The sequence below is a fragment of the Eleutherodactylus coqui genome, chromosome 6 (genome assembly GCF_035609145.1).
Source record: "Eleutherodactylus coqui strain aEleCoq1 chromosome 6, aEleCoq1.hap1, whole genome shotgun sequence".
Classification (NCBI taxonomy): Eukaryota; Metazoa; Chordata; class Amphibia; order Anura; family Eleutherodactylidae; genus Eleutherodactylus; species Eleutherodactylus coqui.
Genome location: NC_089842.1, coordinates 72,503,200 through 72,530,553, shown reverse-complemented (window position 1 = coordinate 72,530,553; position 27,354 = coordinate 72,503,200). Strand labels below are relative to the sequence as shown.

Sequence of the window (27,354 nt, the reverse complement as noted above, 5' to 3'; positions counted from 1 at the left end):
GTCCTACTTGCCACTAATAAGATAATAAAGGTTGATATATATCCACATTTTAGACTCTTGTCTAAAAACAAATTAACCGAACAGAAAAAAAAATTAAATTAATTACCATATATACTCGAGTATAAGCCGAGTTTTTCAGCACAAGATGTGCTGAAAAAGCCCCCCTCGGCTTATACTTGTTCAATTTCCCCATAGTCAGCGCTGTGTGAGGAAGTGTTATGATTGGATCAAGTGCCGGCCAATCACAGCTGGAGCTTGATCCAATCACAGCGCTGGCGGCAGGGAAATTGAACGAGCCAGAGAGATGACAGTGGGGAGAAGACTGAAGCAGCTTGCCTCACCGCCGGGGAGAGCATTGCCCCGGGGACACAGATGCCGGCTGAGAGGTGAGTATTGCTTTTTTTTTTACCTAGTATATACTCGAGTATAGCTAGGGTTATACTGGAGTCAATAAGTTTTACCAGTTTTTTGTGGTAAAACGTATTGACTCGGCTTATACTTGGGTCGGCTAATACTCGAGTATATACAGTACCTGGGTTTCTGCACAGATTTGTAGTAAAATGTAGTCTGATTGTTATCAAAATCAGAAGTAGAGACAAACTCTAACTATAGTTACCTGGATGATAGAAATTAATGTCATATCTGTAATTGTGTAGACCACATTTTATTAGTACTCAATGCTGAAATCCAAGTAATTCCTAATTCCAGGGGTTCACTTACTTTTTCTTGCAACTGTATATATGTAAATGTATATATTATTAAATACAGTGATATTTCTATTCTTATTAGGCTTAAAGGGGTTGTCCCGCGCCGAAACGGGTTTTTTTTTTTTTCAACCCCCCCTGTTCGGCGCGAGACAACCCCGATGCAGGGGTTAAAAAAGAACACCGGAGAGTGCTTACCTGAATCCCCGCGCTCCGATGACTTCTTACTTACTTGCTGAAGATGGCCGCCGGGATCTTCACCCTCGGTGGACCGCAGGGCTTCTGTGCGGTCCATTGCCGATTCCAGCCTCCTGATTGGCTGGAATCGGCACGTGACGGGGCGGAGCTACACGGAGCCGGCATCCTGCACGAGCGATCCCATTCATAAAAGAAGAAGACCCGGACTGCGCAAGCGCGGCTAATTTGGCCATTAGACGGCGAAAATTAGTCGGCTCCATGGAGACGAGGACGCTAGCAACGGAGCAGGTAAGTGAAAAACTTCTTATAACTTCTGTATGGCTCATAATTAATGCACAATGTACATTACAAAGTGCATTAATATGGCCATACAGAAGTGTATAGACCCACTTGCTGCCGCGGGACAACCCCTTTAAGTTATTGTGATATTATAATGTTTGTTAGTTTAGGTAACTTCTTTCCAAGTATCCTGTTAGAACAAATAGACATCATAGGTAGAGGTTCCCGCTTAGTGCCTCCTCTGAGGCAGAGCAGAGAACATGTCTTGCACCAACGAGTCCAGCCTGTCCATATTTTCCATGGTTGGTCATTCATATTAATACCCTGTTGCAGTGAAATGTATGACCAGATTTGGCTTCTCGTGGTGAAGAACAGCTAATTGCCAAGGGCTTCTTACACCAGGACTATGGCAATGAGTAGATCGCGAGGCAGCTTTTATCTCCAGAAGGAACAGCACTATGCTTTTCCATTGGTCCTGCGTTACACAAGGGCTGCAGAGATGCATCTGGTTTCAAAGAATAATCCTTTTAACATTGTCCAAGAATAATACATTATTTGAACAGGAGATCTATGTCAACTTTTCTACCACCTGAAGGATGTATTTAGTCCCGGTGTTTACTGAGGAAATGAGAAAAGTCTTTCTGATTATTTGGACAGTGAATCTAACTTGTATATAAATGTATTTAAGCCTGATGCTGTTAAAAAAAAACTGCAAAATTGCAGGAAAGACACAGTCTTACATTGATTTTTATGGTGCTCCAGTATTAAAACAATTGTGTATCAAATGATGTAGAGCAGTGGCCTAACTATAGGGGTTGCAAGGGTTGCAGTTGCACCCCGGCCCGTAAGTTAGAGGTTCTCAAAGGCTCGCCTCACCATTAACATTGGCTGTTACCCCCACTCCCCATTATATCAAATTAGAAGAAAGAGAACTTCCTGGTTCCAGCATGCAGTGCACCACTGCTGTCGGGTTATGAGGTCAGAGTGTAGAAGGGACTCCTTCCTCTCCACCTGAACCCTATGTGCTAATGAAGCACCAGACTTCAGGAGAAAGGGGAGTAGTCTCCTATGCTATGACCTCTTAACTCAACGGCAGAGTGATTGCAGCGGCGTGCTGTATGTTGGAACCAGGAAGGTCTCTGTCGTCCAAGGAGAAGCCCCTCTATTGACTCATAACTGGATGGCAGTGTGCATGTAGCACCGTGTGCTGATCCGGGAAGGTCTCTGTCTTCTAATCTTACTGTTCAGCCTAGTGAGGGGGCACAAGGAGACAGTATTACTTTATACATGGTTGGCACCTAAGGGGGCTCATATTCCTTTACATTGGCAAAAGGGGCTGACATTACTTAATAGGGGTACAGGGGGCTCATATTAATTAGCAGAAGCACAGGGGGCCTCATATTAGTTAACAGGGGCACAGGGGAGCTCATAGTACTTAATGAGGACACAGGGTGGCTCATATTAATAGGGGCATTAGGGGGGACTGTATTTCTTTATAGGGGAACAGGGGAACTCTTCCTTTACAGGGATTTTCTGAGTTAAATTGAAAATAAATGCTCCCCATATATGAAAAATAAACAATATTACACTGCCCTCTCCCAGCTCTACTGCAGTTCTAGCACCATATCCTCAAGTCTCCAGTATGATGCTCTTCTGATGCTCTGTCCGTTTACAAGACATCACAGGCTGCTGCAGCCAATCATAGACCTCAGCATTCAAGCACTGACATCTACGATTGGCTGCAGTAGCCTGTGACATCCCATAAATAGGCTAACTGCAGCCTGTCAAAACAGCTGCATAGTAGAGACTTGAGGTTGTGGCACTGCAGCTGTTGTAGAGCGAGGAGAGGGCAGTATAATATTGTCCATTTTTATACATAAGGAGCAGGAATTGAAAAAAAAATACTTGAACAAACTCTTAAAGGGGCACCAAGAAATCACTATTACTTTGTGAGCACAGAAGGGTATAATTACTTTTCTGGGGCACAAAGTGGGCATTATTACTTGTGGGGCACATAGGAGAATTATTACTATGTGAGACATAAAGGGGTGTTATTACAGTGTGGTTCACAAAGAAGGCACTATTTCTTGGGATGGTCACTACGGGAGACTTTTTATTGTGTGCAATCAGTATTTCGTGGGGCACAAAAGTGGGTACTTTTACCTTGGGAGGCACTGAGAGGGGCATTGTCATTAGCGGCAGGATGGGAAGAGTGTGCAGAGTTGAGTTGTAGCTTTAAGAAGTCTTTATGGTGTTCTGGGCTGAATGGAGAAGAAAAGAGAAAGTGCGCAACATCAGTCAGAGAAGATAACATTTGTAATCCCTGGAGGTTACTGCACTGCAGTCATTGTTCCTTTTTAGAACTGGTATCTGTGACTGAATTACATTGCCGTGTTATAAATGTTTTCTTATAGATATGCTTACCTGTATACAGTATGTTATGGGCCCAGGTGCACAAGTTCAGCTTGGGCCCCCTATTAAAACAATCCCCCTCTCCGCCCCCGCTGCTACTTTGTATGGTTACTACACCCCCAAAACTTATATATAATAGTTTTAGGGTGTAGTAGCCATGTAAAGTAGCAGCGGGTATGGGGGCTGAATTTTTGCACCCGGGCCAAAAGGTGTTAATGTTTAAGCACCGAAACGCGTTGCCTGTCTGTTAAAGCTTTGGACTGTACCCCAGTGGATTGAAGTGTACTTACCTCTGATGTTGGAGTTGACACTTCAAGGAGGGGGCTTCTGACTATCAAATCCCCCTCCTGTCCAGTAAGTGTCTTTCTTTGTTATAACTTCAGTTATTTGGACAAGTATTCTGCTCATACCATATCACATTATCACGAAGCGCAGAGATGTTTTTTCCAATAGAACATTATTTGTATCTCTCTTTTTGGGGGGCTTTCTCCTTTAAGGGAAGCCCTCCATATGTCCTGCAGCTCTCCCGACACCTTGGGGATTGTATATATGTGAATGGGATCTTGAATACCTTGTGGCACATTCCTACGGTGTTTTTAGTGATTAGTTGTCATATATACTAAAGATCAACAGAAAAGAAAGGGAAGAAAAAGTGGCAAAAATCTACATTTGTTATGATCAGCAGAAATACTTCTGTTTCGTCATTCTCTGCTAGTTGTTGAGGCAATTGCTATGCAACTATTTCACAGCTGATCCCTTACAGCCTTGTTTGGAGAGGAGTTCCTGATTGGTTAGCCTCTCTTTAAATACTCCTTGCTTCTGCAATGTGTTGCTGGTCATAGCATAAGCTATGTGCATTTTAAACCAGTATTCTTACCATGCTTCTTGTATATTGTTCATAGTCTAGCTATGCTTCTTGCCAGTATAGTTGTATTACTGTGGTTATTCCTAGTCCAGTTCTTGCTTCTTAGGCCTTAGTCAGACGGGCGTTTTTTCGCGCGATTTGCGGATCGCATGACGGATGCGCATCCGCAAATCACGTGACCGGTGCGCGCAAGTCGCCCGCAAATCGCCCGAAAATCTGCTCCTAGCCGCGTTTCATTAGAAACGGGCCGGAGCTGTCCAGCGCATTACATTCAATGGAGACGGCAATACAGCCGTCTCCATTTAAAGCAATGCGCTGCGGGCGAGCCCGGGATGAATTGTCGGTAAGGGCTTAAATATATAAGCCCTTCCCTGCAATGCATCCTAAAATGTGTTAAAATTTAAAAAAATTGTATACTCACCTTCTTCCGGCAGCCGGAGCTCCGTGCGGCCGTCCTGCAGTGGGTGTAAAGGGGTGTGAGTCAGACCTGCCCCCTGATTGGCTCAGCGCTGAGCCAATCAGAGGCATGCCTCACTCACACCCATTCATGAATTCATGAATGGATGTGAGTCAGACCTGCCCCTGATTGGCTCAGCGCTGAGAGGCAGCAGTCACTCACCCATGGGTGTGTGAGTGTTTTCAGCCTCTGATTGGTCAGGGCTGTGACCAATCAGAGGCAGATCATTCAGCAGGCGGGGATTTTAAAGCCCCGCCGGCTGAATAGTGCCAAGAAGCAGTTCAGGAGAACTGACAGCAGCCACGGCTGGACTCCGGCTGCAGCGGAAAGGTGAGTATACAATTTTTTTTTATTTTAACACATTTTAGAATGAATTGCAGGGAAGGGTTTATATATTGCCGCTGTATTGCCGCTCCATTGAATTCAATGGGCAAACATCGTTCTTCTCTGTCACAGCTGTTACAGCTGTGGCAGAGAAGAATGATTTGTCTTCTATATGTTCTCAATGGGGTCGGCGCTGCTGCCGCCGGCCCCATTGAGCGCATATAGAGAAGAGAACAGGAATCGCAGATAGGTGCGATCTGCGATTTTTTGTTCTATAATTTATCGGACGAGCGCATAAAAAGCGCTCATGTGTCCGATACCATTGCAAAGCAATGGTTTTATAAAATCGCCGGACGCATGCGCATGCGCAAATCGCGGCTAAAAAAGCCCGTCTGACTAAGGCCTTAGCCTTGCAGCTTGTCAGTTGCTTTTTTCCTGATTGTATTTGTTTGTTTTTTCTTGTTTTTTAGATCAGTTCTTCTCAGTTTGTTTTTCTTGTTTTTGGTTTTTAGTGTTTCAGATAGGGTTTCCATTAGGGATATCTTTAGGGATATTTAAGGACAGTGGTGTCTGCTGTTAGGATCAGCATCATGGATAGATTACTGGGAGACATAGATAAATCTATAGTTAGGGTCAGTTATTGTCATTTTGTCTTTATTTGTTAAACATCACCCACCTATGCCATTATATGACAGCCAACACCATCATTAGTTTGTACCATGATCTGATTACCATTGACATTCAGTTTCTGACATATTGGTGACTTCCTCTCCTTGCATTTTTGTTACCTAATAATATTGATGTGTGCTTCTTAATTGCATTTGACTTTCCAGTTTTTAGAGAATTCAGCCATACTGTAAATCCTGGGTATATCTGAGTACTGGGAGATGTCATTGGTACCTGGGAAGATAATTGCTATAGGTGAAATCTAGTTCTGTTGCCTTGCGTCTAACTGGGGTCATTACAATTTTACAGTCTCTTTCATAGGGCTGTCCAACAGGTCCATTTTTGACAAGAGTCAAAATAAGTCATACTCACTCTGCTAACTGCTAAACGAACCACAGGCTGCAGTGATCGACTGAGTACTTACATTTCCATGTCAAGAAGTAGAGAAGAGTGGGGGACCCAGACAGTGTCAGACCATTAGTAGTATTTGATGGTCTTTTCTTTGTCTTTAAGTCATGCTGACCCTTTTAAAACATTTATTACTGGCCAGATAACCCCTTTAAGACCTCTTTCTACCAGTTTTCTTTTTGTACATTTTGTTAATAAATTTATTTTATTTTATCCTTTCTTTTTACAGAATTTTTCTTTTCCAGGAACCCATGACTACCAGACAACCCATATCATGTATTAATTTTGATACACTGTTTAAGTTTGAAACTCTTTAATGAATTTCATGCTCTATTAAAATGCAACAGGAGACTTAATATTTACAAATCATAGTAATGATAATGGACCCCCATGCACCTATATAACACTGCTCAAATGTGCTGAAATCTAACCAGTCCCTTTTGAGTTTCCCATATCAGATACTGGTCACCACAGATGTGGTCATGGTAACTTCAGGAAACTTGCATAGGCATTCATTTTTTTTAATTGCAAACTAATTTACCTAAATTACAGCTCTTTTATTCTCTTTTTTGTTAGTTCCAACTGACTTCAACAAGCGAGTCTACCAAGGTGTCCGAGTAAAGCATACGGTCAAGGATCTTCTAGCGGAGAAGAGGTCCAGGCAGACGACAGGATCAAGATCAAATGTGAGCTCTTAATATAGGGCAGTTTTATTTAACACTGTGCACCAGAAAACTGGCATTAAAAAGTTCTAGATTTTAGCATACGGTATCTTGTGTGTCAAAAATGTGCAACTTTTTTGCTATTTTGCGCTGGCTTCGCCTCTTTCTAAAAAAAAAAACTGAATGGGGCTTTGGATTAAGGGTCATGACCACTTGAGGCCTGTCATGTTTGCTATCATTTATGTCAGAAATTGGTATCTACATAAACTCCTAGGTGGCGTTAATTTCCTATTTGGCTGACTGGTGTCCTGAATATTCACCATATGTATTAGGAGGCATCATGCTGGCACATGTACGATAATAAATTACCTCTAATGTACTTACGGGCAGTGATTTGTGCAATTTTGTAGAAAATTCGAAGTAATGTTATTTGTCACCTTTATTATTTCACGACTGCCATTTCTGTGTCCTGAGTTTTTGTCTTTCACTGTCCATTTTCACATAGAAAAGCAATTAGGATAATGTCAAATTTTCAAAAATGTTTTATTTTACAAGGTTTTCAATTATAATGCATCTACCTATTGCAGGCCAATCTGAGCAACTGCAAATAAAAAAGGGGTTCCATAATAACATCAGCTGAGCAAACTACTGATTGCCCAGGTTCCCAAGTAAGGTCACCCACCAATCTACTCTTAATGACCTGTCAGGAAGATGGGTCCTGTATCGGTCAGAAATGGACAACCCCTTTAATGTGTGCTTTAGTCCATAGGTAGTAGAATGGTCTATTTCATTTGATTAGCCTATACACAGGGTTATTACAAATGATCTTCCCAAATTCAAATCCTCACAGCTCACGTTTAATGACACTCTGATACATACATTTCATATCAATGGAAACAAACTTAAAAAGTTTTGCTGCACATTAAAAATGTTTTAAGCGGAACATGAGCGGAAATTCAGCGGTGGGATTTCCTGCAGGATTTCCGCCGCTGGAAGCCTGCATAGGATTGCGTTAACAAACACAATCCTATGCAGACGGCCGCGGTTTGGCCGCGCGAAATCTCATAAAGCCCCGCACAGAAACGTCACTCACCCGCCGCCGGCTCCGGTCTGCGCATGCACCGGCTGCCCGGCAAGCCGGCACATCAAACAGCCGGAGCCGCGGGTGAGTACGCGCTGGTCCCTGCAGGCGTTCTGGTCGGGTCCCGCCGCCGGATCCGACCCACCCGTCTGCAGGCGGCCTTCCAGGTGAACCTGTGTGTTGCAAGTTGAATAAGGCGATAAGTCCACATGGCATCCACCCCAGAGTTCTATGATGTTGCATCTTTAACTTATCGCAGTGTGATGTCCGTTACACAGAGGCAGACCTGGGTTGATGCCATGTCAGCCCGGGCCATGTGTTAGGAGCATTGGCACATGTTCTCTGTCGTTTGGCACCAGCCGCCGACCAGGTCACATTATCTATATATATAAAGGTGAAAGCCCTCACTGACTGACTAACTCACTGACTGACTAGCTACTAATTATCTATCTTCCTGATGTCGTACAAACATGAAATTTGGCAGGAGCATTTTATAGGTCCTAAATAGGAAAAGTAAATGGGTCACAACTTGAAAATTCAATGCTAAGTGTGAAAGCATTGGCACCCCTATGTAATGTACCTAATCTAATTCTCTAACTTCCTGGTGTCGGATAAACATTAAATTTGGCAGGAGCATTTTTTAGATCCTAAATAGGAAAAGTAAATGGATTGCAATTCGAAAATTCAATGCTAAGTGCAAAAGTATGGGCACTCCTCTCTAATGTACCTAATCTAATTCTCTAACTTCGCAGTTTTGTACAAACATGACACTTGGCAGGAGCACTCTTTAGGTCCTAAATTGGAAAAGTAAAGGGGTCACAACTTAACTATTCAATGCTAATTGCAAAAATATTGACACCCCTACGTAATGTAACTTCCCAGTGTCTTAGAAGCGTGACATACGGCACAAGCATTCTTTAGGTCCTAAATAGGAAAAATAAAGGGGTCACAACTTCTATTCTAAGTGCAAAAGTAAGTGACCCCCTATGTAATGTAACTAATGGCACACATCTGAACCTTACAAACATGAAATTTGCAACATCCATTCTTTACATCCTAAATAAGAGAAGTAAAAGGGTCATAACTTCAATCAGTTCTAAGCGTGAAAAAATCTGTGATGCATGAGATAGTTCTTTTCTCAGAAACCTTAAAGCCTAAGAAAATAATTTGTATACTGAGAAGAATGTACCTCACCTCTACGTGTATATACTGAGCACGATCTAATGCTTCTCTATGTGTATATATTAAAAAGAATCTAAGCCAACTCTGTGTGCATTTACTGAGCAGAAGAAAGCAGCCATGGACTGCAGGGATGGAGCATGCCTTTAAGGCAAAGAAGGGGCTGCAACCTCTAGTCTGGGGATAAATTTATATAAAAAGGGGCGTTGCCTTTAAGGGTAAAAAGTGAGAAGAATGGGAGAAGTGGCACATTCTGTAGATGGACATTGCAGCCTGAGGAGAATCTTATGATTCTCTATGTGTACATATTTTATTCCTTGATTACTCTAAAGTAACCATGACTCCATAAAACGTTCAGTGCGAACAACATGAAAACACCTGTATCAAGTTAACTCGGCCATAGCCGGCTATATCAGCTAGTCTGGTATATGTGGTCTGATTAGTCAACAGGGTGGTGGTGTCCCCAGCTGGCCAATAAGCCACTATTATAGTATATATATTCTGGCTTCTCCTCTAAGAAGAAAAACGTTATTTCTCTGTATGTGGAAGTCTGGTCCCCATTCATCTGGTTTGCCTCACAGTCACATAAGTCCTTGGTGTCTATACTTACTAATCTGGTATTACATCTGTTTCCTTATGCTGTTGTATAGTAGCCCCCAGTTTCCTGACATGAAGCTGGTTCCTGATCGTCAGGGCGATCACTCTGCTTCTAGTCATTGTTTTTCCTGTATCAGTTAGCATAGGTGGCATTTCCCTTCCCCCTATTGTTTAGTTTAGTTATTGTCAGTTTCATTCTCCAAGTTTTGAGTATATATATATATATATATATATATATATATATATATACTAGCTGATATACCCGGCTTCACCCGAGTTAATTTGGTACTGGTGTTTATCTGGTGTTCACACGGAAAATCTTATGAAGTCGTGCTTACTTTAGAGATACCGGAAAAACATATGTTCACCATTTTGCATAATTCTCTGCATTACCCAGGAAATACCACGTGGAGGTAACCATGTGACGTTTACTTTATGTAAAATGACATCAGGAAGTGAGAGAATTAGATTACGTACATAAAATTTGGACACTAATTCTTTTGCGCATAGAATTGAATAATCAAGTTGAGGCCCATTAACTTTTCCTATATATGACATAATCAATGCTCGTGCCAAATTTCCTGTTTCTATGACACCGGAAAGTGAAAAAATTACATTCCGCTTGTAAAATTTGGACGCTAATTCTTTTGCGCTAGAATTAAATAACCGAGTTGGGACCTATGAACTTTTCCTATTTATGACATAATCAATGCTCGTGCCAAATTTCACGTTTCTATGACACCGGAAAGTGAGAAAATTAGATTCCGTACGTAAAATTTTGGACGCTAATTCTTTTGCACATAGAATTAAATAATCGAGTTGGGACCCATTAGCTTTTCCTATTTATGACATAATCAATGCTCGTGCCAAATTTCCTGTTTCTGTGACATCGGGAAGTGAGAAAATTAGATTCCGTACGTAAAATTTGGACGCTAATTCTTTTGCGCATAGAATTGAATAATGGAGTTGGGACCCATTAGTGTTTCCTATTTATGACATAATCAATGCTCGTGCCAAATTTCCCGTTTCTATGACACCGGAAAGTGAAAAAATTACATTCCGCACGTAAAATTTTGACGCCAATTCTTTTGCGCTAGAATTAAATAACCGAGTTGGGACCTATGAACTATTCCTATTTATGACATAATCAATGCTCGTGCCAAATTTCACGTTTCTATGACACCGGAAAGTGAGAAAATTAGATTCCGTACGTAAAATTTTGGACGCTAATTCTTTTGCACATAGAATTAAATAATCGAGTTGGGACCCATTAGCTTTTCCTATTTATGACATAATCAATGCTCGTGCCAAATTTCCTGTTTCTGTGACATCGGGAAGTGAGAAAATTAGATTCCGTACGTAAAATTTGGACGCTAATTCTTTTGCGCATAGAATTGAATAATGGAGTTGGGACCCATTAGTGTTTCCTATTTATGACATAATCAATGCTCGTGCCAAATTTCCCGTTTCTATGACACCGGAAAGTGAAAAAATTACATTCCGCACGTAAAATTTTGACGCCAATTCTTTTGCACTAGAATTAAATAATCGAGTTGGGACCCAATCGCTTTTCCTATTTATGACATAATCAATGCTCCTGCCAAATTTCACGTTTCTATAACACCGGAAAGTGAGATAATTAGATTCCGTACGTAAAATTTGGACGCTAATTCTTTTGCGCATAGAATTGAATAATCGAGTTGGGACCCATTAACTTTTCCTATTTATGACATAATCAATGCTCCTGCCAAATTTCGAGTTTCTATAACACCGGGAAGTGAGAGAATTAGATTCCGTACGTAAAATTTGGACGCTAATTCTTTTGCGCATAGAATTGAATAATCGTGTTGGACCCATTAACTTTTCCCATTTATGACATAATCAATGCTTGGGCCAAATTTTAAGTTTCTATGACATTGGAAAGTGGCAGATTTAGATTACGTACGTAAAATTTCGACGCTAATTCTTTTGCGCTAGAATTGAATAATTTGATTTAATCCTTTGATAGTTCACTGGACTATCAAAGGATTAAGTCCAGAGTGTTATCGATAATGATATGTATTATGAACAGGGATGAGTTACAAGTTTTGACCATAAGGGTCTGTTCTGTGTCCTATTCTTCTTAACATGTTCATAAGTCACATAGGAGAAGGTCTAATAGGTAAGGTTTGTCTGTTTGTTGATGACACAAGAGTGTGCAATAGGGCTGATACTCCTGGTGGTCTCTGGAACATGGGAAATGATTTAACCTTACTGGATATAATATAAAAAAATGCAAACTGCAGTTCAATATTCCCTAATGTAAAATAATGCACCTGAGGAGAAGAACTCCTCAGACTATCATATCAGGTCTTCTGTGTTTGATGTGGTTGAAAAATTACCAATAAATGAATATAAGCTGTCTGGGATAAACATTAGAGATGAGCGAGCATACTCGGTATGGTGAGAGCATTGCCTTTTTCGAGTACCTGCTGGCTCGTCCGTGAAGATTCGAGGGGGGGGGGGGGGGGCGGGGGGCGGCGCGGGGCAGTGAGGGGGAGGAGAGTGAGAGAGAGCCCTCTCTCTCCCTCCCCATCCCCTCTGTAACCCCTCGATCACCCCCGTGGCCCCCTCGAATCTTCAGGGACGAGCCAGCGAGTACTCGAAAAAGGCGATGCTCTCTCGAGTATATCGCCTTACCGAGTATGCTCGCTCATCTCTAATAAACATATATCTATCCTAAGAGAGTAATAATATGACTAGATGGTGCGTTTTTTCTGCCATTAGTTTTCAATGTTCCTATGGATGTATATAAGAATGTTTTCATTCACTGGCTACAAATATAGATATTGATGTTGAACTGAAACGCATCCTAGGTTGTACAGGTTGATGTATAATCGCCTGCAGCTGTTTGTCAGATATGTTATTGTATAACACTAAACATGTCTCTTATTTGTCTGTATTTGTATCATGTATTGCAGAAGTTGTAGAACTACATTATACACTTATACATCTGTGCTTCTACCTTCTTGTGTAAGCTATCCCTTGGTGTAATACTGCAGGTTACCAGTTCACTGCTATTTCCACTACATCAAGCCAAACTGAATCTGTCACTGACGATGAGGAATATTTGGATTAAGCAGTATAGGATCCAAAGTCTATGTCTCAGTATCGGGCATGTGATATGTTTTTAATGGCATGTCAAGTACATTGAAATTGTGATGTTGGATTTGCTGCTTATTGCAGAAATAACTTGTCAGACTATTTTTAGGTTTCTTAATAATAATGTTTCTGTTCACAATCTATATACCTTGGTCAACCCATATACGGTGCTGCCACAGTCATCTAATGAATGATTCAAACGGATGGATCACTGCCTACTATTATTCATTGATTGTAGCCTATTGCTAGTGATTAAGGATGAGCGAGTATACTCGCTGAGGCACTACTCGTTCGAGTAATGTGCTTTAGACGAGTATCTCCCCGCTCATCCTTAAAGACTCGGGGGCCGCCGCGGAGCGGGGAGCTGCGGGGGAGAGCGGGGAGGAACATAGGGGAGATCTCTCTCTCCCTCTCTCCCGCCCGCTCTCCCCTGCTCCCCGCCGCGACTCACCTGTCAGCTGCGGCGGCCCCCGAATCTTTAGGGACGAGCAGGGAGATACTCGGCTAAAGCACATTACTCGGACGAGTAGTGCTTTAGCAAGTATACTCGCTCATCCTTACTAGTGATCTATAACCTATCTGTAAAGCTTTCGGCAAGGATCGTTATTAGAGAAGAGCGAGTACCAAAATGCTCGGGTGCTCGTTACTCGGGACGAAATTATCGCGATGCTCGAGGGTTCGTTTCGAGTAACGAACCCCATTGAAGTCAATGGGCGACTGGAGCATTTTTGTATATCGCCGATGCTCGCTAAGGTTTTCATTTGTGAAAATCTGGGCAATTCAAGAAAGTGATGGGAACGACACAGAAACGGATAGGGCAGGCGAGGGGCTACGTGTTGGGCTGCATCTCAAGTTCCCTGGTCCCACTATTAAGCCACAATAGCGGCAAGAGTGGCCCCCCTCTCCCAACAATTTTTACTTCTGAAAAGCCCTCATTAGCAATGCATACCTTAGCTAAGCACCACACTACCTCCAACAAAGCACAATCACTGCCTGCATGACACTCCGCTGCCACTTTTCCTGGGTTACATGCTGACCAACCCCCCCCCCCCCCCCGCACGACCCAGTGTCCACAGCGCACACCAAACTGTCCCTGCCCAGCCTTCAGCTGCCCTCATGCCACGCCACACTCATGTCTATTTATAAGTGCGTCTGCCATGAGGAGGAACCGCAGGCACACACTGCAGAGGGTTGGCACGGCTAGGCAGCGACCCTCTTTAAAAGGGGCGGGGCGATAGCCCACAATGCTGTACAGAAGCAATGAGAAATCCAATCCTGTGCCACCTCCATCTGGAGCTGCACACGTGGGCATAGCAATGGGGAACCTATGTGCCACACACTATTCATTCTGTAAAGGTGTCTGCATGCCCCAGTCAGACCACGTTTTTTTATAAATAGTCACAGGCAGGTACAACTCCGCAATGGGAATTCCGTGTGCACCCACAGCATGGGTGGCTCCCTGGAACCCACCGGCGGTACATAAATATATCCTATTGCATTGCCCATCACAGCTGAGGTAATGTCGTGCTTAATGCAGGTGGGTTTCGGCCCACACTGCATGCCCCAGTCAGACTGGGGTTCTTTAGAAGTGGACACATGCAGTTACAACTCCGTGTGGACCGACAGCATGGGTGGGTGCCAGGAAGCCACCGGCGGTACATAAATATATCCCATTGCAGTGCCCAACACAGCTGATGTAACGTCAGCTGTAATGCAGGTGGGCTAAAAATTAATTTGATTACACTGTAGGCGAGGGCCCCCAAAAATTGGTGTACCAACAGTACTAATGTACTATAGAAAAATTGCCCATGCCCAACCAAGAGGGCAGGTGAAACCCATTAATCGCTTTGGTTAATGTGGCCTAATTGGTAACTAGGCCAGGAGGCAGCCCAGTTAAAATAAAAATTGGTTCAGGTGAAAGTTTCAACACTTTAATGAGCATTGAAACGTATAAAAATTGTTTACAAAAATTATATGACTGAGCCTTGTGGGCCTAAGAAAAATTGCCCGTTCGGCGTCATTATGTGAGGTTTCAGGAGGAGGAGCAGGAGGAGGAGGATGAATATTATACACAGATTGATGAAGCAAAAAGGTCCCCGTTTTTGATGGTGATAGAGAACGTAGCTTCCATCCGCGGGTGCAGTCTACGTATTGCTTAGGTATCGCTGCTGTCCGCTGGTGAAGAAGAGAAGTCTGGGGAAATCCAGGCTTTGATCATCTTGATGAGTGTAAGCCTGTCGGCACTGTAGGTTGACGGGTGGGTACGCTTATCCGTGATGATTCCCCCAGCCACACTAAACACACTCTCTGACAAGACGCTAGCCGCAGGACAAGCAAGCACCTCCAGGGCATACAGCGCGAGTTCAGGCCACGTGTCCAGCTTCGACACCCAGTAGTTGTAGGGGGCAGAGGCATCACCGAGGACGGTCGTGCGATCGGCTACGTACTCCCTCACCATCCTTTTACAGTGCTCCCGCCAACTCAGCCTTGACTGGGGAGCGGTGACACAGTCTTGCTGGGGAGCCAGAAAGCTGGCAAAGGCCTTGGATAATGGTCCCCTGCCTGCGCTGTACATGCTGCCTGATCTCTGCGCCTCCCCTGCTACCTGGCCCTCGGAACTGCGCCTTCAGCCACTAGCGCTGTCGGATGGGAAGTTTACCATCAGTTTGTCGACCAGCGCCCTGTGGTATAGCATCATTCTCGAACCCCTTTCCTCTTCGGGAATGAGAGTGGAAAGGTTCTCCTTATACCGCGGGTCGAGCAGTGTGTACACCCAGTAATCCGTAGTGGCCAGAATGCGTGTAACGCGAGGGTCACGAGAAAGGCATCCTAACATGAAGTCAGCCATGTGTGCCAGGGTACCTGTACGCAACACATGGCTGTCCTCACTAGGAAGATCACTTTCAGGATCCTCCTCCTCCTCTCCTCCTCCTCTGGCCATACACGCTGAAAGGATGACAGGCAAGCAGCCTGTGTACCCTCAGCAGTGGGCCAAGCTGTCTCTTCCCCCTCCTCCTCATGCTCCTCCCCCTCCTCCTCAACGCGCTGAGATATAGACAGGAGGGTGCTCTGACTATCCAGCGACATACTGACTTCCCCCGCCTCCATTTCCAAGCGCAAAGCGCTTCTCAAGAGGCAAACTTCTCAAGAGGCATAGCAGAGGAATGGTGACGCTAATGATTGCAGCATCCCCGCTCAGCATCTGGGTAGACTCCTCAAAGTTTCCAAGGACCTGGCAGATGTCTGCCAACCAGGCCCACTTTTCTGTAAAGAATTGAGGAGGCTGACTCCCACTACGCCGCCCATGTTGGAGTTGGTATTCCACAATAGCTCTACGCTGCTCATAGAGCCTGGCCAACATGTGGAGCGTAAAGTTCCACTGTGTGGGCACGTCGCACAGCAGTTGGTGCACTGGCAGATGAAATCGATGTTGCAGGGTCCGCAGGGTGGCAGCATCCGTCTTGGAGTTGCGGAAATGTGCGCTGACCCGGCGCACCTTTCCGAGCAGGTATGACAAGTGTGGGTAGCTTTTCAGAAAGCGCTGAACCACCAAATTAAAGACATGGGCCAGGCATGGCACGTGCGTGAGGCTGCCGAGCTGCAGAGTCTCCACCAGATTACGGCCGTTGTCACACACGACCATGCCCGGTTGGAGGCTCAGCGGCGCAAGCCAGCGGTCGGTCTGCTCTGTCAGACCCTGCAGCAGTTCGTGGGCCGTGTGCCTCTTCTCTCCTAAGCTGAGTAGTTTCAGCACGGCCTGCTGACGCTTGCCCACCCCTGTGCTGCCGTGCCGCGCGACACCGACTGCTGGCGACGTGCTGCTGCTGACACATCTTGATTGCGAGACAGAGGTTGCGTAGGAGGAGGAGGAGAAGGAGGGTGGTTTAGTGGAGGAAGCATACACCGCCGCAGATACCACCACCGAGCTGGGGCACGCAATTCGGGGGGTGGGTAGGACGTGAGCGGTCCCAGGCTCTGACTCTGTCCCAGCCTCCACTAAATTCACCCAATGTTCCGTCAGGGAGATATAGTAGCCCTGCCCGCCTGTGCTTGTCCACGTGTCTGTTGTTAAGTGGACCTTGGCAGTAACCGCGTTGGTGAGGGCGCGTACAATGTTGTGGGAGACGTGGTCATGCAGTGCTGGGACGGCACATCGGGAAAAGTAGTGGCAACTGGGAACCGAGTAGCGCGGGGCCGCCACCGTCATCATGCTTTTGAAAGCCTCCGTTTCCACAAGCCTATACGGCAGCATCTCCAGGCTGATCAATTTGGCAATGTGCATGTTTAACGCTTGAGCGTGCGGGTGCGTGGCGGCGTACTTGCGCTTGCGCTCAAACAGTGGCGCTAGCGACGTCTGGACGCTGCGCTGAGAGACATTGCTGGATGGGGCCGAGGACAGCGGAGGTGAGGGTGTGGGTGCAGGCCAGGAGACGGTAGTGCCTGTGTCCTCAGAGGGGGGTTGGATCTCAGTGGCAGGTTGGGGCACAGGGGGAGAGGCAGTGGTGCAAACCGGAGGCGGTGAACGGCCTTCGTCCCACTTTGTGGGGTGCTTGGCCATCATATGCCTGCGCATGCTGGTGGTGGTGACTCCCCAGCTGATCTTGGCGCGACAAAGATTGCACACCACTGTTCGTCGGTCGTCAGGCGTCTCTGTGAAAAACTGCCACACCTTAGAGCACCTTGACCTCTGCAGGGTGGCATGGCGCGAGGGGGCGCTTTGGGAAACAGTTGGTGGATTATTCGGTCTGGCCCTGCCTCTACCCCTGGCCACCGCACTGGCTCGGCCTGTGCCCACACCCTGACTTGGGCCTCCGCGTCCTCGCCCGCATCCACATCCTATAGTCCTACCCCTACCCCTCAGCATGGTGTATTACCAGTAGTGCAGAAACAGAACGCTGTAATTAAATGTGCCGCTTATTGGCCTGTGGTTGGAGGCTGACCGCTTACGGAACGCCAGGAAATAATTTTGCGCAAGCCTGCTGTAACACTTAGCTGGCTGCGTATGAATTAGGAGGACTACTACACCCAGCACAGACCCAGAACACTGAGGGCAGTCACAGGCAGCCCAAATAGATTTTTTTCCCCAAATGTTTTTGCAAAGGCCCACTGCCTATATTCAATAAATATGTCTTCTGTCCCTGCCTCACAATATATGTGTTCTGTCCCTGCCTCACAATATATGTCTTCTCTCCCTGCCTCACCACCACTTCTGGCCCTGGAGTATTACTGCAGGGCGCAATGCTCTGCACGGCCGATATACAAAAAAAAAAAATGTGCAACACTGCAAAAAGCAGCCTCCACAGTACTGCACACGGTTAGATGTGGCCCTAAGAAGGACCGTTGGGGTTCTTGAAGCCTAAAATACTCCTAACGCTCTCCCTATAGCAACTCCACCAAGACAGCACTTTCCCTAAACTATGTCAGAACGCATCTGTGGCGAGCCGCAGGAGGGGCCGATTTTTATACTCGGGTGACACCTGATCTCGCCAGCCACTCACTGCAGGGGGGTGGTATAGGGCTTGAACGTCGCAGGGGGAAGTTGTAATGCCTTCCCTGTCTTTCTGTTGGCCAGAAAAGCGCGCTAACGTCTCAGAGATGAAAGTGAAAGTAACTCGAACATCGCGTGGTACTCGTCACGAGTAACGAGCATCTCGAACACGCTAATACTCGAACGAGTATCAAGCTCAGACGAGTACGTTCGCTCATCTCTAATCGTTATCCATTCTTCCAATTAGAATAGAATGTTCTGTATATTGTGACATGAGCAGGGAGTCTTCTGGGTTTTCTGTTTCCCTGTTGTGATCTGTTCCATTTTTTTGCCCATAGTATATCTCTCACTTTATATATTTTTGTGTATTATTGATACATCTATCTATCTATATATATATATATATATATATATATATATATATATATATATATATATATAATATTTTTCTAGTGTTTGTTCTCTTGTTTTTGGTGCACTGAATTTACAGAAGCAGCTCTCATTACTTAACTGAAGGGTTATACAGGTTGGTCTTCACAGGAAGATGGGCCAATCTGATAAATTTCATTTTTACATCACATGGATGGCCGGATGCATATGCATCACTTACCAGGGAATAATGGGAGGATGAGGCAGTATGATGCTTTGGGCAATGTTCTGCTGGGTACATGGCTTCTGCCCATCTTGTGGATGTGACATGTACCACCTACCTAACATTGTACAGACAAGTACCCCTTCATGACAGTGGTATTCCATAATGGCAGGGTCATCCTTCAGGAGGATATTGTCCCCTGCCACATTGCAGGAACTGTTTAGGAACGGTCAAATCAACATGACAAAGAGTTCTCCAATCTCAAGTTGATCAAGCATTTTCTGGAAAAACAATTCCGATCCATGGAAGCCGCACTTCACAACTTACAGGACTTAAAGGGTCTGCTGCTAACATCTTGTGCTAGATATCCCAGGACACTTTCAGAGGCCTTGTAAAGCCCATGTTTTGGGTCCGAGCTCTTTTGCCTCACAAGGAGGACCTACACGATATTAGGCAGGTGGTTTAAAGGGGTTGTCTCGCGGCGAAAGTGAAATTTTTTTTTTTCACTTACCCCCGCATTCTGCCCTGTTAAAAAGAAAGCATGGGTTAGTTTTTAAAAAGCACATTGCGCTTACCTGCATCAGCGTTCTGCAGCTTCTTCTTTTCTTCTTGTGAAGATGGCGCTGCTGGTCTTCTCCGACGGTGGACCGCAGGTCTTCTCCCATGGTGCACCATGGATTTTCTTCTCCTTCCTTGCGTTCCATTGCCGATTCCAGCCTCCTGATTGGCTGGAATCGGCACACGTGACGGAGCGGAGCTACGATGACGCGGTGACCAGCTCTCCGGCACGAGCGGCCCCATTCACCAGCCAGAAGACCGGACTGCGCAAGCGCGTCTAATCGGGAGATTAGACGCTGAAATTAGACGGCACCATGGCGACGGGGATGCTAGCAACGGAGCAGGTAAGTGAATAACTTCTCTATGGCTCATAATTAATGCACGATGTACATTACAAAGTGCATTAATATGGCCATACAGAAGTGCTGAACCCCACTTGCTTTCGTGGGACAACCCCTTTAATTTTATGGCTGATCATTGTATGCATACAAGTTATAACTGGAGTAGGGCTCCTATAACTCCGGCAGGTGGTAGAGATTAAACTCATTGATACACATGTTGCCATCTGATGCTGCACATAATCTTTCACAGCATAACTTCTTCACTCCTCCTACTAACTCCAGTCCTCATAGAGCAGTGAGTGCCAGAGCCAGGGGGAGGAGTGACTCAGAGTGACATCAGAGACATCAGGAGTGACATCAGAGACTCAAACAGCAGACATTATGTGTGTATTAATGAATTTAACCCGTAACACTGGTCAGAGTTGTGGAAACGGAGCCAGGCAGCTCTAAAATGTGCTGTGTGTTAATGTAGGTTGTCTACCACCAACCACAGAGGAGGCCCTATGTTATTTTGGGCACAGAGGGTACTATTACTAAATGGGGGCACCAAGGAGGTTGTACTACTAAGTGGAGCTACAGAAGGAGCACTATTACTAAGTGGGTTCCCAAAGGGGGTCACTATTACTTTTTGAAGCCACAGATGGGATCCTATTACTAAGTATGGGCACTCAGAGAGTCCTAATACTAAGTGGGACCACATAAGGGATTCTTATTACTAAGTACGGCCTCGTAGGGGTTCTTATTTATAATTGCGGCACACGAGGGGTGACTATTAATAAGTGGTACCACAGAAAAGGGTCACTATTAACAAGTTTTGCCACAGAAGGGGTTACTGTTAATAAGTGGGACCACAGCAGGCACATTATTACTACAGGGGTGGGGTCGACTGAAAAGTTGATTAGGGGTTGCAGCAGAATGAGGAGACTGTGCAGAGAAGAGTCATGTCTGGAAGAAGTCTTAATAGCAGTCTGGGCCCAAAGAGAAAAAAACTTAATATGAACAACTCCAAAAAGACACAACATCACCTATCATCACTGGAAGTAACTGTACTGTAATCACTATGACTGTGTAGCGTTTGTATTTGAGAAAATTATATGGTAACTGCATTATTAAGAGGTATACTAAAGCTGACCCACTGTATCTAAGCCTTCTGCCTTAAAAAAAGATGTCTCATACAATATACATAATTTTTGGGGTTGGGTGTATTCATCTTATGAGCTTGGTTCTGGTGCTGTATTTATGTTATGACTTTGGTTCTGGTGCTGTATATACATGAGCTTGCTTCTTTTGCTGTATTTATAAACAGGTTAAGGGTAGAGATGAACTAGCATACTCACTAAGGACAATTGCTCGATCGAGCATTGTCCTTAGCAAGTATCTCCCCGCTCGGAAGAAAAGGTTCGGCTGCCGGCGCGGGTGACAGGTCAGTTGAGCCATGAGCAGTGGGAGTGGGGGGGGAGAGAGGGAGAGAGAGATCCGCCGCCGGCGGCCGAATCTTTGCTACCGAGCGGGGAGATACTCGCTAAGGACAATGCTCGATCGACCCATAAGCCACCTGGCTCATGCATCCTTGGGCATTTACCTGTGGACATTCCAAATGTGGTAGTTGTTCGGTTCTGCTTATCTCAAAAACATTTATTTCATGGGTCACTAGCAAGTCATTTAATATTAAGCAATATATTAAGTGTAACAAACTAAGTCTGCCTTCACATGGACACCAAAATTACGCAAGATTTGTGCATTGTAAGACGCACAAATCTGACGCAAATATGAACCCCATTCTTTTGAATGGCGTCATACACATGAATTATGTTTTCCCGCATGGCATCACAAAAACAATTGCGTCATGTTCTATCTAGCTGCGTGCTCATCGCTTCTTAATTTTCAATGAGGCCAGCGGCAGCATCGCGCCACGTGCTAGGTTCACGCAATGCAAGATCTCCCATTGAAAACAATTGGAGAAACTCTGCGATCCTCCTGCTGTGGTTGACATCCTCGACGGAGAATCCCTGCATCCCCAAAGTAATGCGAGACTGTTTTGACATGAAAACGCCTCACATCCAGGGGATTCATGGCCCCATATCGCGCTCACCCGTGTGAAGTAAACCTACGGCTAATTTCACATGGGTGATTACAATATTGGCCTGTGCATCTAGGCCCAATATTACACTTGGGAATGTGCAACTTCCCCGTGGATGTGAGGTGCTTTTGTGTTACAAATGCCTTGCATCACTTCAAGAAAGTAGGATCGGCAAGTGGGAAGCCCCGCATCGAACTCACATGCACCTTGCACGCTTTGCAATGCTTTGGTCGGCCTCATTGAAAGCAATGGGCAATGCATTCCGAGGAAACGCCCAAAGTTAGGACATGCGCATGCAATACGCAGCGAATAAAACCCATTGATTTCAATGGGTGTAGTCACATGTGTCTTTTTTGCGCGCTCATTTCGGTCACGCTAAAATAAACAGCGTGTCCTATTTTGGTGTGTACTTTGCACCAGGTAGCCCATATTAAACTTAGTTAACCAATGAAATCAAAGGGAGCATGCTTGCGCTAGATCCTTTTCTTGCTAACTTTCTTCTGCCCGGATGATATGCTGTTTATACGTCAGGAAAACTACATGCATCGTGACTAGAGATGAGCGAGCATACTCGCTAAGGACAAATACTCAAGCGAGTATTGTCCTTTTCGAGTACCTGCCCGCTCGTGAGAAAAGATTCGGGTGTCGGTGGGGGTGAGTGCTGTGTTGACACCCGAATCTTTTCTCACGAGCGGGCAGGTACTCGAAAAGGACAATACTTGCTCGAGTATTTGTCCTTGGCGAGTATGCTCGCTCATCTCTAATCGTGACCATACGCAATTCATTTCCGCAATCGTTTGCTAATTTTACGCTGTAGACAGAGGCGTAACTTGAAGCTCCCGGGCCCTGATCCAAAACCTGTAACAGGGCCCCCAACTATAATGCTTTACTCATAGTACTAGGCTCCCTATATGGAGAAGAGAGGCCTTATGGGCCCCCTAAGGCTCCTGGGCCCGGGTGCAACTGCATCCCCTGCATCCTCTATAGTTACGCCCCTGGCTGCAGATATCTGCACGTGGAATCCCAACCGCTCGTGTGTCCCAGGCCTAACTGGTCAGGATAAATTAACCCTTTGCTTCTCCAAAAGATTTGTCATGATAAAAAATAAACCCTTCCACCCAGTCCATTTTGCAGTGTCTCCATATACAGTAGATCTCATATGGAGCAGCAGGTATTATTATATTTTGCCTTATTTCTATAGACTGAAGTTTCTATTACTTGTGAAAAAGGCAGATATTTCAACCACTGAGGACATTTGTATTGCAGGTGCCGTGTTACCGGTATTGTAAAACTGGAAGAGCAGGATATTAAATGACTCCATCTCTCTACATAAAAGATGACTTTCTTAGTGTGCGGAAATTTTCCACAACGAATTTGCAGCCTTTTTGGAAAATGATGTGGATTTTAAATCCTCAGCAAGTCTATTTATGCTGTGGATTTCAACCCTTGAAATACCAAGGTTAAAATCCATAGAAGATGCGACACAAAAACTGTGGTCAAATGCAGGCCAGTTAGGCCACTGCGGATCTCCAGATTGCTTGCTATGCATTAGAGGATTGGCAAGTGTTTCTCATTGTTTTCAATGGGAAACCTTGCATTGCACTCATGTGCCTTAGGCCCCCTGTACACAGGCGGAAATCACACGCAGAAAACAAATCGCAGCATGTTCTATTTCTTGTGGGTCTCGCAGAGGCCTGCACAGAAATGTCAATAGTGCCAGGCCGGCTCCGCTCTGCGCATGCGACGGCTGTCCGGCAGTCGACACATCACAGAGACGGAGCCGTGGGAGCAGGTGAGAGTCGCACTGGTCCCTGCAGGGCCGCGGGTCGGATCCCGCTGCGAGAATTCGTATACATATGCTGCAGATTTGCTAAGGCTTAAGCACACTGGGTGTGTTTTTGTCCTGTTATGCTGCCGTGATAATTACGGCCACATAACGGGACAAAAAGAAACCATTGATTTCAATGGTTTCATTTTCACTAGCTAAATGTTTGCCCGTTAATTGTATGGTTGAGAAAAGATAGGACTTGCCCTATCTTCAAGCACATAGTTATTATCATGCGTGGGAAAGATAGGGCAGGGCCTATCATCCCGTTATTTTTTTCAAACTCCTGCGCTATGGCGTAAAGTTTGAACAGCCAGAGAAAAAAAAAGAAAAAACCCGATCATGTGCTACTATGCTCCATAGTGGTGAGTGTAGTTGCGCATACGGCCATGTGGAATTGCCCCTAGGGCTGGGTCAGATGAGCATTTTGTTTTTCGCGCGCCCATGTGTACAAAAAAATGCGCTCCAGGGATATGTAAATGCAAATGATCGAAGCTCCATGCTGTTTTTTACATGAGTGTAGAGCCGCTGTGCTTGTAGAAGTGCAGCTGCTCCACAAAGGTCCCCTCATCACTGAACACTGTGGCAGCACTGTCACAGTGTTCAGTGATGGTGGGTCTCCCTGCATGCATGAAAGAATCCCCTGCCACAGCTGTCATAGAGGAACACGATGCTATCCCATTGTTTTCGATGGGGTCGACGCTGCTGCCGCCCCATTCAAAGCAATGGGATGAAGGCAACCCCTGCAGCGATGATTTTTGGGGGGAGAGGGGTAGGCTTGACATATTAGTCGTTCCCCAAAAATAATACCTAACTATTAAAAAAATGTTTTAAACTCACCTAGAAGTTCTGTCTGGCTCTTCTCCCCGTCAGTCTTCATCTCTATTCTGGTGGCTGTGGATTTAAAAATCCCTGCCTACAGAAAGCGCTGCCTCTAATTGGCTGAGCATTGCCTCTGATTGGTCACAGCGCTCAGCCAATCAGAGGCAGCACTTTCTGGAGGTGGGGATTTTTCAATCCCTGGCCACCAGAATACAGAGAAGACTGCCAGGGATGGGGAGAAGAGCCAGACAGAGCTTCTAGGTGAGTTAATTTTTTTTTTTGAACAGCTAGGGATTATTTTCGGGGTAGGGTTTATATTTCAAGATCCTCCTCACCTCAAAAATCATCGCTGCAGGGGTTGCCTTCATCCCATTGCTTTCAATGACCCGGGAGCAGCGCCGGCCCCATTAAAAGCAATGGAATAGCATTGTGGTCCTCTGCAACAGCAGTGGCATGGAATTCTTTCATCCACGTGGGGAGTCCCATCATCACTGAACATGGTGACAGTGCTGTCACCATGTTCAGTGATGAGGGGACTCCCCACGGGGAATAACGGAACCCTCTGGGAGTCCCCTCATCCCCTGTCACCTCTGTCTTTACGTGCAGCATGGACCTTGCCGGTATGCATTCAAGGCACGCATGTCCTATCTTTTGCAGGCGCAAGTGTTTTGTGCCTCTAAAACATGACCGAGCTCTTAATCTGCAGTGGAAAATCTGTACGGATGCTGCTCTTGTAGATGCTCCATAATTGTGAAATATGAAAAAGAAATTTGACATTGTGAATGTCCCTCAGAGGTTTTATCTGACATTATGGGGGACATAGATGTTTAAAAAGAAGTACAAAAATAACTTAAAAAATTACAGAATAGAATAAAAATATATGAAAAAAAGAAAATGACCCACTGTCGACGCCAACCTAAACCGTCGCCATATCCGCACTGTAATCCAAGACTAAACAAATTATATATCAAAACATCTGAAACAAAATGGAGTTGTTTCTGTACTTTATTTTAGCATAAGTATACTAATTTTAAAAATAGAGAATTATCAATTTTAAAAAATCTTTTTTTCTACTTTTTGTGCACATTACCCATAATAAAACAAAGAAAGAGAAAAAAATATCTAGTGAAAAAAGGTACTAAAGAAACAGCAAAAACTATTTTTTTTGAGCCAAAGAAAAAAATAGGGCCATATAACAATTAAATACTTAAACCCCTTAACCCTTTCCAATCCAATTTGTATTCTGGTTTTCCTAGAGGGCTTACTCTTTTTCTGTCGTTATACAACGGTGCTATCTGCTGGCTAAAGCCAGTACTGCATGAGGTGACACGTTGGATAGGCTCCGACAGCAGAGAGGCTGGCAATATACAGTAAGAGAACCCCGACGGCATCTTCCAACATCAGAGCTGTACAGCCTTAAATCATAATGTCTTTAGAGGTCAGGCAGTGGATTGGAAAGGGTTCTTCAGGACTGATACACCCTGGTCCATAAGAGGTTAAAAGGGGTTGTGTCAATCAAGTTTACATTTTTCCACAGGATAGGGAATAACTTTATGGGGGTCCGACTTCTGGGATCCACACCGATTTTGGTAGCAGTGGGTCTTGAAGCTTCCTGCATAAATGGAACTTGCCAGCACTGCATTTATTAAAGTGAGAATGTACAGACTAAAGGTGCATTTACACACACAGATGATCGCTCAAAATTCGTCAGAAACTGACAGTTTTGAGTGATCATTTTGCATAGGTACTAATAGGCTAAATCAGCCATTTAGTACTTCATCGCATGTATTTAGAGAACAGCGGGTGGTCTGTTCTCTAAATACATTACTTTTGTTCTTCAGCGGGACAGCAGCTGTTAACAGCTGTTAAAGAATGTTATCAATGCTGCCCGCGGAGAACTCAGCATGCAGTCCATCTTATCTTATCATCCCAAAGGACGAGGATTTCAAGCGGACCTGAACTCAGCGATGGACGAAAAGTGCACGTTAAGTGCACGAAAGGCACACATTTACACACAACGATTATAATGGCTTTTGAGTGATAATCGTTGTGTGTAAAAGGGCCTTTATACTAACGCATATACAACCTCCATTCCATTTCAATGGTGATCTTTGGGACCAGTGGCGTAACTATAGGGGATGCAGAGGACGCGGTTGCACTCGGACCCAGGAGCCTTAGGGGGCCCATAAGGGCTCTCTTCTCCATATAGGGAACCCAGTACTATGAATAAAGAATTATAGTTGGGGGCCCTCTTTCAGGTTTTGCCTTGGGGCCCAGGAGCTTCAGGTTACGCCTCTGTTTGAGACCCCCCTTCTTGAGCTCCATGGAACCAGGGAACCCCAGCAATCCCAAAGTTATCCCTAAACCCATGGAATAACTTTATATCTTAGCACAACCTCATAAAGCTCCATATGAACCAATCATTTTTCTTCTTTTATACTTTGATGGTTGACTTTCCCACCTTGGGCACTGTTGAACTCCTATAATTAGATTGGGCAGAACTCTTGAAATGGCAACAGTAAAGCGTTCTGGACTGCCTGAATAGGTAGGACAGGTCATGAGTTGTGTAGCTTAGTTCCTATCCAAGCAACTGTTGTATTGTTGCAGAAATCCCTTCCATTATCTTTCATTGACTTTTTAAGCTTGACAGCCGGTAAACACGCAGCTTTTGAAGC

General features: G+C 45.0%; 1 protein-coding gene across 1 annotated transcript in view; it reads left to right on the top strand.

Moving 5' to 3' along the window:
• The first annotated feature begins 3,446 nt into the window (after positions 1 to 3,446).
• POU2AF2 (POU class 2 homeobox associating factor 2) overlaps positions 3,447 to 27,354 on the top strand; it is a 34,544-nt gene continuing 10,636 nt past the window's right edge. Inside the window, exons 1-2 of the mRNA XM_066609360.1 lie at positions 3,447 to 3,510; positions 6,890 to 6,999. Coding sequence (XP_066465457.1) covers positions 3,447 to 3,510; positions 6,890 to 6,999 — 174 coding nt within the window. The remainder of the gene's footprint in view (positions 3,511 to 6,889; positions 7,000 to 27,354) is intronic.